This window comes from Poromitra crassiceps (assembly GCF_964638095.1).
Source record: "Poromitra crassiceps genome assembly, chromosome: 1".
Lineage (NCBI taxonomy): Eukaryota > Metazoa > Chordata > Actinopteri > Beryciformes > Melamphaidae > Poromitra > Poromitra crassiceps.
In genome coordinates this window covers 130763878-130777310 of record NC_139623.1, presented here as the reverse complement: position 1 = coordinate 130777310, position 13433 = coordinate 130763878, and the positions used below count along the sequence as shown (strand labels likewise).

General features: G+C 43.1%; 1 protein-coding gene across 1 annotated transcript in view; it reads right to left on the bottom strand.

Annotated features, from left to right (window-relative positions):
- Positions 1–13433, bottom strand: part of oatx (organic anion transporter X) — a gene marked incomplete at both ends in the record, with an annotated part of 53060 nt that overhangs the window by 29636 nt on the left and 9991 nt on the right. Inside the window, 4 exons of the mRNA XM_083633091.1 lie at positions 3351–3519; positions 3912–4066; positions 5413–5516; positions 5939–6068. Coding sequence (XP_083489217.1) covers positions 3351–3519; positions 3912–4066; positions 5413–5516; positions 5939–6068 — 558 coding nt within the window. The remainder of the gene's footprint in view (positions 1–3350; positions 3520–3911; positions 4067–5412; positions 5517–5938; positions 6069–13433) is intronic.

Genomic DNA, 13433 nt, shown 5'->3' with positions numbered 1-13433 from the left:
AAAAACTATAGAAAAATAACAGAATCAATCTCGTTTATTAATGACCCCAAAACACCATGACATGACAATATATTACAACTCGTCTGGCCATAGAATGGGCAATATACACCAGAAATATTACTTTGACCCATCTAAAATCATGTGACTCATCATGTCACATGTGACATTCTTTATTCCCCGTGACTCGCAGAGGCCAGCGTTGTTGTACCCAGCTACGTGGAGGCTAGACTGACGAGTCATGGGCTGTTTTGGGGTCCTTAATAAACGAGAACGATTCTGTTATTTTTCTATAATTTTTAGGGGTATAGTGCTATTTTACATTGAAGTCAACGGGGAGAGGCTTGTGTTTTCCCTCTAAAACGGGGCGCGGCCTAATTGCCGATCTGATGTATAGACGGTTTTCACGGAATTGTCAGTCCTGGGGTCAGTCCTGGGGTTCAATTTCGAATGTTTTTGTTGTCGAGAGCAAGACAAGGAGAAATAAAAACACAGCAGCAGCAGCAGCCTATATAATTGAGCTACTTACAGTTGATGTAATGGGGCGAGTCACAGTTGAAGACTTAACGTTACTGACATTGGGTCGAACACACCCCCTTCCCCTTCGTTGTCGGCTCCCCCAAATCTCGCCACAAACAATTATCCCACACACAATTCTCCAATTTTCACCACAAACAATTCCCCCCGCACACATACACATGATTCTCCAATTCTCGCCACACACATCTTGGAAGGAACACACAAAGTCACTTATAGAAGCGGCTGGACGTCTTAAAAATAAGTGGCGAACAGTGTGTCTTATCAACATGTCAGGGCAGGACTCAGAAACATATGAAATAGCTTAAAAATGACAAAATACATATGAACACCACACACAATCATGATTACAGTGGTTGTGCTGCCATGTTGAAAGAAGGCTAAAGAAACTACGAGCAACCACCCTCCAGCCGCCCTCCCAGATCAGTTTGCTTTCCCCCCATTATTTTATTTTTCAAATTTTCCAACTTTCAGAACATGAAAAACAAAACAAAAGACAAAAGGCAAACAAAAAGGAAAACAAACTCAGACACAAAGAAAGACAGAGAAAACAACAACAACACATGCATGAGTTGGGCCAAGTTAAAATGATAAACCAGCTTGCTGAATACAAGTGAACAAGACTTTGAACGCTGGCATTTTATCTCTCTCTCTGCTTATTGCCTGTCCAGCGATTAACGCTACCGTGATGACTACTATATGGCAGATTGTGGTCAACTTTTTGAGTAGAATTAATCGCAAATGGCTCACTTTTTGGCAGCATCGCCACTCCTGTTTGCTAAACTACGTTAGCTTGTTGTTAAGGGACATCTGGTGGTCGAGCCACCACGGAGCAACTGTTTGTGTTTGACACACAATAGACACTTTTCACGGGGGCCATTTTGTGTCGAAAAGGCAGAATAAACACAGGTGCAAGCAAAACACTAATGCAGGTTTCCAAATTCCAATCATGGAAGTTTGAGACATTTAATTTGTCATCATTGTAAAAACCACAGCACAGTAAAGAGGCTGTGTAATTTTATGTTTGCTTCATACATCTAGCCTCTTAAATTTGTTCTCAAAGTCAACCAGATTCATGCATTTTAGTTTAAAATTTATTTATTTTTCTTACCGGACCCCCCAAGAGGGTCCAAGCAAGATCCACCCACCACAATCTCTCCAAATCCTGTGGGAAACATACAGTTATTAGTATTTTCTTTGTTCTTAAAAATATACATTTGTGTTTTGCAATATGGATATTGTTTTATTTATAATTAAATTGAGCATTGGGCCTTTTATAATAATGTTTATTTGTATTATTTCAATTGTCACACTCATGGATACATATTTGAGGTTTGTTTATTAATTGGGGGAAAAGGACCACTGGAACAAACGCCGCGAACATGATCCAGCTATTTTTTCAATCTGACTGGCTACTCAAAAGTTTGGGGAACTCTCTGTCATCCCCTGCGTCAGAGACTGCTGCATATAGGTAGGAGCAGAGAGGATTCCGAGCAGCCTCCGGCTGAAGGGTTATTTTATAGTCCTTAAAGTACCAGTCAAATATTCTGCCCCAGAATCCACATAGTGAAGGGTGTCACAGTTTGTTAGTATGATGTTTGTCGGTTACCCCTGATTACCACTGTCATGTGATTTATGACGTCGCGTGAGGCAGTCATGGGGAAAGTGGGAGTTGACTTGGGTAGTTTATATGACGTGGCAATAGGCTGTGGCTCGCTCTCTGCCAGTCTGAACAAGGAAGATGGACTATCGCCCCTGTTCTCTACTGTCTTTGTCCCTTTCCTTTCACGTATGGGTGTGAGTGTGTGTGAGATACTTTTCGATTAGCGTCTAAACTACTGAACGGAAGCTAGTCCTAGCTAGCCTCCACACCCCGGCTTGAGCTATCCAGTAAAGCACAAGCCGTCTGCCTTGGCCGGCCTGCTGTCCGCGGCCTACGCCTGTGCTGGGTAAGTCAAAGCCCTTTTGCTTTTGCAAACTTTCCACCGTACAGCCTTGTGGTTATTTCGTTCTGCTGTGGTATGTTGCGGAACTAAACACGAGTCTAACTCTTTTTGGAACCGAACGTGTGACAAGGGCAAAGCCGAAACGCATGTGAGACTGAGAGTGTACCCTCTAACACCTGACACCTATCACAGAAGGGTATATCTTGGGCAACCTCGACTTGGAACAGTGAAGACGGTGAGTGACTTTAAATTGGATGAGCTGGTGTCTACTGTTAATTGAGCAGAGGTGGACCATAAACAAACTCCTGTCCCATATAATTTCAGACAAATCAACACCAAGTTCCTCATGCCATGCCTCTCTAATCCTCTCAGTGGATGCCCTGACACAGCCATCAAACAGATACAATACAAAGATAGATACAAATCTAGAGATATGGTGCTTGGAATCGGGGGCTCAACAAGACATAAAAAAAGCATGTTCATCTGGGAGACTTTCAAAGTCACGAATCTTGGACCGAACATAATCTCTAACTTGTAGGTATCTGAACCAATGTGCGTTGGGCAACTCAAATTTCCTCCTCAGAAGATCAAAGGATGCAAAATGACCATCTATGTATAGGTTTCTGATGGAAAACAGCCCTTTCTCACTCCAGGCACGATAAGTTCTGTCTTACCGTGCGGGCAAAAAGGAGTGATTAAAACAAATTGGTGTATGAACAGAAACATCTGGTATACTCAGAGTTTTTCACAACAAAACTTAAATTCTTTAGAGCCCCTGGCGTCTCTAGCTTAGAGAATAACATGGCTGACAGAGAGGAGTTTGCCAGATCAGTTTGCTTTTTTATTGGAGGCTTCTGATGTGCTACTGACCAGCTGTAGGCGAAGAACAGGAAGTGGGGGGCACAGACTGCCACCTGCAGCTTCCTCCAGTCCTTAAGTGAATAGGCAATCCCCGCCAAGATCATCTGACCAAAGGTGAAGAAGAAGGAGCTGAGTGTCCCCACTAAGGTCCTCGCATTGGTCGGGATCCACTCCACCTCTAGAGAGAGAGAGAGAGAGAATTGTAGCTGTTTTTGTTCAGATAGATCAGTGGATACGTGGAGGTACTACAGGGGGTGCTTGACAGAAACGGAAATGTACCAATAAATCATTAAAATAAATCTGCTCAGGGGGCACTGATTGCAAGTATTTCACTCCATTTCTTATTTTTGTAATTCTTCATGCTATAGTTTCCTCTTGCAGTTTTCTATCCAAAATGTTGTAGTCGGGTAAAGGGCGTACTTGGATTCAGAAATCAGGGAAAGGGGTACTGAAGCCAAAAAAGTTTGAGAACCACTGACAAAGAGACAGATAGATAAATAGACAGACTGACAGGCAGGCAGGCAGACAGACAGACAGACAGACAGACAGACAGACAGGAGGTAGGCCTACTCAGTGAGACACCATTCAGGATGACCCCAGAAACAGCCATCCCAGTCAGGAAGCGGAACACGCAGTAGGCGGAGTAAGATGGAGAAAAAGCTGAGCAGGTGCCTAGCAACGCAAGCTGGAGGTACGACCAAATAAGGATGGAGCGCCTGCCAAACCTGCAGAGAGAGAGTGAGTGAGATAGAGATAGCAAGAGAGAGAGGTGGAGAGCGAGAAGGAGAGAGACAAGAGAGACCAGGTCACAGCGGGTCTCATAGAGAGGATCTGCTTCCAGACCATGCTCTCTGTAGCCTGTTGAAACCATCCTGGTCACATGATCACATTCTGTTTCACTCTAGAGATCAGTCTGTGCTTCCAGCCGCCCACAGCGACATTACAAATGTAACCGAGCCAATCAGGGTGTCCAGATTCCCTCAGGGATCAGTCCTGGAGTACTAGGGTGTTCTAGCCTGGTTAAAACCATCTGGATCGATGAACTCACATTCTGTTTCGTTCTGTGGACTCCACGCTGTGCACAGTGATTTCAATGGGTAGAAGTAGCCAGTCCTTCAGCCAATCAGCGTTGGATCCAATCAAATCCAAATCCAAATCCAATCGGAAGAACGGCGAAAAGGTATTTCGCGCCGAGAAACTCCCCTGTTTCATACACTCCTGTTCTTGTTTAATTGTTGTTATTGATTATATTTCTGCAATAATAATAATAATGATGCATGGGACTTATATAGCGCATTTCAAGGACTCAAAGATGCTTTACACTATACACTAACACTAAGGTGACGACAATAGTGCAACAAACAATGGATAATTCGACGAACGTTGATGCTACTACTCGAGGCGGAGAGCCATGGAGGCAGCCATTACTGTTTTGCCAGCGGCATTCCTGATTGGCTGGTTACGATGTCTACTATGAAGCAGGTCCCTGATTGGCTCGTCCACCTTGTGGAATCTGAAGTAGCCCGCACCGGGGCAGAAGCCAGAGAGTCTCGCAAAACGAAACATAATGTGAGTTCACGTGGCCGGCTGGTTTACCAGGCTACAAATCTTTCCCGTGCACACGGCAAAAAAAATGACATTAGCCCAATTTAAATTTCATTATGAATGTTTGGTGCTGACCAATCAAACATGCTGCTAAAAGTTCTGTGAGTTAAAAAGCGTAGAAAGAAGCAGCAGCATTGCCTAACTGAGTCATGTTGTGGGCTATATATTTCTTCCTTCAGGGCAGTATAATACATTTGTTGTTCCACAGTTTGAACATTATGTTTAGATGGCTGGTTGATGTTATGTTATGTTGTTGTTATGTTATGTTATGTTATGTTATGTTATGTTATGTTATGTTATGTTATGTTATGTTATGTTATGTTATGTTATGTTATGTTATGTTATGTTATGTTCCGTTATTAACCTCTGCTTTCTTTGTGCTGAGCATTTACTATAATTATTCTAATGTTTCTAAATTAATGTGTTGACGGTTTAGTGACGGCAAAATCATGTGTGTGTGTGTTACCTGTCTGACAGCCCTCCAAAGATGATGGCTCCAGCTAAGACTCCGCCCATATAAATCGTTTGAATCATCTGCTTCAGCGGACGAAGAGAACACACCAGATCCCACTGGAGAGAGAGACAGACAGACAGACACACACACAGACACACACACACACACACACACACACACACACACACACACACACACACACACACACACACACACACACACACACACACACACACACACACACACACACACACACACACACAATCTTTGTGATCTAATAAAGTAATTGAACTAATCTAGACCGTTCTAGAAAGTGGAGCGACATTAAATTAAATCTTAATATAAATGTAAATGATTGTAACAGGAAAACAGATGAGGATGTACTTAGCTACATAAAGTATTTTGTAGTATAAAATATGTATACAATGTGAAGTATAAAATATGATGTATAAAATGTAAAGTATAAAATATGTATAACATAAAGTATAAAATGTGATGTATGATGTATAAAATGTAAAGTACAAAATGTGATATAAACCTCAGAGACGATGGTGTTATGGAACTCATTGCGTTCATACGTCCAGCCATCCCAGCACTCCTCCGTCTGCAGCCCGCTGCTGTTAGCTGAGCTGTTAGCCGTTAGCAGCTGCCACTGAGGCTGCACATACCTGTAAATAATGAAAACTAGGCGTAAAAAAAATATTTTTTGTTAACTGGGAAAAAAAACAATTGGCTGTACAACAACAACAACAACAACAACAACAACAACAACAACAACAACAACAACAACAACAACAACAACAACAACAACAACAAAATTATAACTGACACTTATTTTGTGTTTACAAAACTGACTAAAACTAAAATGACAGAGAAAATGTCTTTAGTTTTATTCTTTGACTTTGTCAGTTTATTTCCTACAGTATAAGCCAGTAGTACACTGACTGACACATCTTTTCAGTTTTCTTGTGGATTATTGTTCATCTGTCTTAAGTTAATGTGTGATTTAAATGGTGTGATGTTTTGTTGAGTGTTTATTACACAATACTTATTCTGACCTTTTTAAATCTCGTCCCTGACAAATACCCAGAGGTGAAAAGCAACTAATTGTAAGTACTCATATTACTATAATTTAGTAGCTTTTTGTGTACTTGTACTTTTTTGTGTACATTTTTAAATCACTACTTTTACTCATGTACATTTGCTACAGTAAATTACATAATGTAATGTTTAAAATAATGTACTTTTTTACATTTTAAATTGCTTCATTTAGTAAAATATCTCCCAAGTTTCCCCAAGTTTTCTATTAACTGCGCACCAGAGTACCGTAAGTAAAGTAAAGTAGCTAAGTAACGTTTACTCTGAGTACATTTTAAATTAGCTACTTTATTACTTTTACTCAAGTAGATTTTTTAAATCAGGAATTTTACTTCTACTTAAGTCAAATGTATTAAAGTAGGAGTACTACTGGAGTACATTTTTGTAGTATTTCCACCCCTGCAATTACCCCATATAAAAAACACTGAAACTAATAAAAAACTAAACTAGAAAAGTGCACTCAGTAGTGCAGATCTCCGCCAGGCACCGTTACGCCTAACAAGGAAAATAACCAACGTGCACATTTAGAGGAAAAACATCAGTCAACATCATGTAATGTGTTGACTTTAATCTGGCAGAAGCATTTTTCAAAGGTAAACAACCCAGATTGATGGTTTATAGTGGGACTTTTTGTGAAATAGGCTCCACCTATCAACTTTTGGAAGTCGATTATATGAAACGCGGTATGGACTTTCAAAAAACTGTGACAGGTTTTGTGCAGAACAGTACAGCCATTATTTGTAGGAGGAGTAGCGAAAAAAGTAGTTTCAATGGCGGCAAACCTTGAGGGCGGAGATGGGCGGGCCCTCTATGGATAGATGTGGATTGACCCAAGGAAAACAACAGTCAAGCAATAGTGTTTCTAAAAGATAACTGTACATTCTAAGCTACATATTATTGTTGTTGTTCTTGTAAAAAAAAAATACGATTGCTTGATTACCGGTATGTACAATGCGGACTGTACTCTGCTTTGCAATAAAAATATTTAAAAAATAAATAAAAAAGCAATAGTGTTTCTATGATCCACATAGCGCCAACTTTTGCGCCGGGTTTTCCGCCCCGGCGGCCAGCGCACCTGTGGCCGTGCCTTATGGTAAACCAGGCGTGGCCGTGCTAAATCCTCACATTTGCTATCGTCCCTGTGCACGCAATTCTTTGCGCTTAGAACTCTGAAAAGCAGGTCTAAAATGTCCCATTAAAATACAAACACCAGGACACCAAATTCTGCTGCTAAAATTGTGGAACAGCAGATTATTCAGTGAGGCAATCAACTATTATTCACTGAAAAACTTGTATCACATGTAAAGAGACACAAACATACTAATACCTCTCTCTCCAAAATCTCCCCCCCCCCCCCCCCACACACACACATACAGCCACATCCACCCCCCCCCACCCCCCCCCCCCCACCCCCCCCCCCCCCACACACACACACACACACACACACACACACACACACACACACACACACACACACACACACACACACACACACACACACACACACACACACACACACATTGATTTTCAACTAGCCTACATTGCTGAAAAAACACACCTTGATTTAAAGATGAGAATTTGTTTGTATTCAACCAACCCAAATTCTCTCATGTCACTCCCCTCTTCCGGGACCTTCACTGGCTTCCCATCTCTGCACACATTGAATTCAAAACACTGGTTCTGGCCTACAGGGCAGTACACCAGACCCCCTGTACTTACAATCTATGGTCAGGCTCCAAATCTCTCACCGTTCCCTCCGCTCCTCCACCAGTGCAGGACGCCTCGCCCCTCCTCCACTACGGGGGCTCAAAAGTCGCTCATCCCGTTCGCGACTCTTCTCTGTGGTGCATAGTTGATTGCTCTATTGCTGACAAAAATGTGTTATTGTAAGTCGCTTTGGATAAAAGCGTCTGCCAAATGACGTAATGTCATGTCATGTCATGACTTTATGACAAACTACTTCTAATATTACTACACACCTATACTGCTAAGTGGCGGCTGGTGGTGATATTGGGTGGAGGGGCTAAAAAAGTATAACCATCAATAGCTCATGCTGCAGCAACAGCAGCACCTGAGATCCGAGATAATTACAGCAACGAACGACACTAAAGCTTCTGGCATACTCTTCGCGCACGCGCTGGAGGCGGGGCTCCGAGGAGGGCGCGCACAAAACAGAACATACTCAGTGCTCAGCTCGCTCCTCCAGGCAGTCTGAATGAAATTGAATGTAACGTTCCCAATTCTATGTATTAAATTCTAAAAAACGACCCTCAACATTTGGGAAGGCTAAGCCACACAACTAGTTCGTTATAATCGAACGCCATGCTTCAAAGGCAACTTTACGACGCTGAGGACTCAATCACAGCAGATATCCACTGATAGCCTACCACGGAGATCTCACAGGCACAGGCAGCAAAACCTGACGCGCTGATAGAAAAATCTCCATGGACGCGCCGCGCTGCGCTCAGGCCTCGCCCCCCGACACGCCCCGTGCGATGACGTCATAATCGCCGTGCGCCCTATGCGCTTGGCTGGGCGCGAAGAGTATGCCACAAGCTTAAGTATAGGCCTACAAGAATTGCCTGATGCAAAACTTTCTGTATCACTCTCTCACTCACTCCCTCTCTCTCTCTCTCTCTCTCTCTCTCTCACACACACACACACACACACACACACACACACACACACACACACACACACACACACACACACACACACACACACCATTTGACTATTTTGCTCTGTACACATTAGCACATGCCATTTTAACAAAAACAAGATACAGTATGCAAGAATGGTGTGATAGGCTAAATGATAGAACAGACTACATGCAAAACCAACACATTCCCACAGATTTCAGTCCCAGTCTTTAGCAAATAGCAGACCACATTGCTCTCCCTCTCTCTCTCTCACACACACACACACACACACACACACACACACACACACACACACACACACACACACACACACACACACACTCTCTCTCTCTCTCTCTCTTCCTGCCGCTCTCCGCTGAAATCTATCTATCTCTCTCTCTCTCTCTCTCTCTCTCTGTCTCTCTCTCCCTCCCGCCCGCAATGCCGATAGCCCACAAGCAGAGCCAGCTGAGCGAGGCGGCGTGCAGCGTGTCGGTGGACCGGCTGGAGCTAAGCTCTCCCAGCCCCCACGGCTAAACCTAACCTCCCCCAGACCCTAACCCTAACCTCTCCCACCCCCACGCCTAAACCTAACCTCCCCCAGACCCTAACCCTAAACCTAACCTCACCCCGCTCCCACCGCCCACGCCTAAAACTAACATCAGCATTGCGGGCTGTCGGCACTAGTCTGCGGGTGGTCGGCATAGCGGGTGGACCCCTCACTGGCAATGTCCAGGTGCTTCTGGGGAGAAATTACCTTAAACTGCGTGAATAGTTGAGGATCAATAAGATCAAAACACACTACGATTTTGTCCGTTTGTGTTATTTGAATTTCCTTTGGGCGATGTGCCTCCAGTTTCTTCACTTGTAATTTTTCCCCGTCAGACATCAAGGAAAATGGATGAGAAAGTAAATAGTCCACCTCGTTCATGATGTTCACAGACGCCATTGCGATTCTCACTTCTACTGTGTGCACCTCATATTGGAGCTGTCATTGGTTGTCAAGTCCAGTGGCAGGTTGGCCCTGGTGGGCTGAAGGAATTTAGCCCAAATGGGCCATAGACAGCGGCAGCTCAAGGGGGACGTGTCAGACACCTGTCACTCACTTATTACGAAGGTGATTGGAGGCTGATGCTAGTGTGTTTGGGCCATGGTTTGGGCTGGAAAAAGCGAGCCCATTTTGATATAGTTATTTTATTCACTATAGATGGTGCTGTTGCTGCTCTATAGGTTCCACCAACATAAACAACCAATTTGTTTAATATAATTTATGTAAAGAATAAAGAATAATAATATTAGCGGCTGGTGCATTGTTGTCCAGGGAGGGCTATATATAGGTGTGGACGATGGGGTTGAAATCAATATGATAATCATAAGGATTCTTCTCAATATCAATATCTATGTTTCACGTATGCAAAATCAGTGTTCATCTCATTGAACTGAATGGTGACGTCAAACAAACCTTATATTTTCAAATAATATTCCTGCCATACCTCATTTGATCAGTTTTTAAGTAACATTTGCTTGTCATCATCAATTTAGACAGCAAAAATGTCACTATTAAAATAACTTCATATCATCACGATGATTCCACTGAAAGACAACAATAATAGGCTATTGAATTATCGTCCGCTCCAGCCCTAAATCAAGCAAGTAGTAACGGACGTTACTAGCTACTAGAAACGTCTGAAAAAGACCCGAGTGTATTTTCTTCCTCTGTCTGTAGCCTGTTGTTTAATGGCGAGCTCAGGTCCAAGCTCTTTCACTCGATGCTTCTCCTGTAAAGTCCGTCTCTCAAACGGTGTCGTTTTTAGTGACTTCACAGAATTTTCTTTCTCCATTCTTGCAAAATGTCTTTTGTGTTTTATGGCAGTTGAAAACAAACTTCTTTGCTTCGCGCGCGTGCTGCAAAGCCGTTGGTGTGGGACTGCTACTAGTGTTTATATATACTGTGTCGCTACCCTATGGTCGCTACCCATCTACGTAGCCTAGCCTACGTCACGACACTCACTCTACCTGACCCCACCTCCACCTGGTCGCTAGATACGTGCGCCCAGAGCCCTCCCAAATCGCTTTGTTTTTGAGAGTGAACAGCGCATGTGCAACTACACAGATCCTGATACTCTAATGATCTGCACTGGTGGAAACTGGAAGTCCCCGGACGGCGCGTGGCAATTTGGTGCAAGAAAATATTGACCCAAAAACAGTAGACATGTAGATAATTATGAATCTACATATTTATTGCAGATTATATACTCACTATCTAATATTCACCTCGCTCATAAAAAAAAAATATATATATATATATATAGGCCCCTATCGTTGCATCGGCGCTGTTTCTAGGCCGAGCGCCTGGCGCAGCGCAAATCAGTGGGCGTGGACCAGCGCACTTGATATCGTCTTGCTGGCGCTACACGCAGCCTAAAGCATTACAACCATGCCTTTTAAGCGTAAAATTATGCACCGTCATGCTCATTGGATAACTGCAATAAACGAATCGCACGCTTGCCTTTTTAGCTCCAATTCCAGTGATCCCGCAAAACCAGAGAAAGCCAAACGCTCTGCCCCCCCCCCCTCCCTTCATCCAGTCTGTCTGTCTCCATTATAGGCTATTATTCCATATTATTATGCTTCTCAAACCAATCTAACTGCAGTTTAAATACTGCAAGCATGTAAAATACGCTACACTATAGCAAGATCAAAGTGAAAAGAATGTTCTAAATGCATCGGATAGAAAAATATAGCCTATCCCTATATGATGAGATTAATTTTATATTGGTGAAAGTTTGTCCAGAACGATATCGTTTTCTCTCCCCTGCTGCAGGTAGAATGATGCACATAAATATACCCTACATTATGTAAAGTCATTGCATAAATGTGTTTTTATTGTAAAACTAAATGTGAAGTAGGGCCAAGTTATTGGAGCGGACATCACAGTATAGCGTTCCGCTGTCACTTATCTAAATCACGTTAAATCGACAAGGGATATATATAGCCCCAGGAGGACATATATGTTTCACTTAGGGTGGTGTTTTAATTTCGATGTTTTATTTGGTCCAATATTGAAATGTTCTACAATTGCAGGCTGTGTTACCATTACACATTATTTTAGATCGACCTTTTATATCTATTTCGCCTCATTTGGTTGCTATTTAGCGAAATGGAGAAGCACAATGCATGCTGGGACAGGCCAGACAACTTACAACTTATTTTTCCTATATGGGAAGTGTGTTGTGCCTGTCTAAGCCAGGGAGTCAGAGAGAGAGAGAGAAGGGTGACAGAGAAGAGGCAGAAGAGCACCTTTCGCACTGAATAGACCTGGTTTCAGAGAGAGACAGAGAAGGGTGACAGGGGAGAGGCAGAAGAGCACTGGCGCACTGAATAGGCCTGGTTTTCAAAGGCGCAAAGCGCTAAATTTACGGCAGGTGCGAAGATATCAGTACGCCGAGATTTAAGGCCGACACGCCCACTTTGGCCCATTCTGGGACTGCGCCACGCCCATTCGGCCTAAAGCGCATTTGGCAGCGTAAAGCCATATTGATCCCAAAACAGGCGCAAGGCACGTTTTTTTACGTTTAAGGCCCGTTTTAGCACCGAAGGCCTGTGGGAGAATAGGGGGCATAGCCTATAACGTTTTATTTCCCTCTTCTTCATGTGGATAAAGTAGGTGGGGCGGCGCCCTGGCGCCCTCTAGTGGCCGGCCGCCACTGAATAATAATGTTCTAATTTTATTGGAAATGATAGGGAGCCCACTGATACCAGCCGTCCATGTGCTACCACATACAGTACATGTAGTACATCTGGCACTGTGTGTGATGGCCCTGCTTTGCCTATCTGTGTGTGTGTGTGTGTGTGTGTGTGTGTATGTGTGTGTGTGTGTGTGTGTGTGTGTGTGTCCTTGGTGTTCTCAGCTGCTCTCTGTCTGCATCCAGCTTGTTGGCTTTGGTTTGCCTTTGGCCTCCTTCTGCTTTAGCCCCCTCCTCCACACCCCCCCCCCCCCCACACACACACACACACACTAATGATCTGCCATATGCATTCGTTGTTATGTTAGTTTACTGTATTTACGATAATGTTTAACTTGAGCTGCACTGCCACTGAGCATAGGGTCACATTGCAGTGAACACATTGCAGTATAACAGCAGTGCAATAAGGTATAAAGTGTAGTAATATACTACTATAAAGTATAAAATATAGTACTATGAAGTATGGTAGTATAGTACTTTAAAGTATAAAGTTTAGTAGTATAGTACTATAACATAATAAAGTATAGTAGTATAGTACTTTAAAGTATAA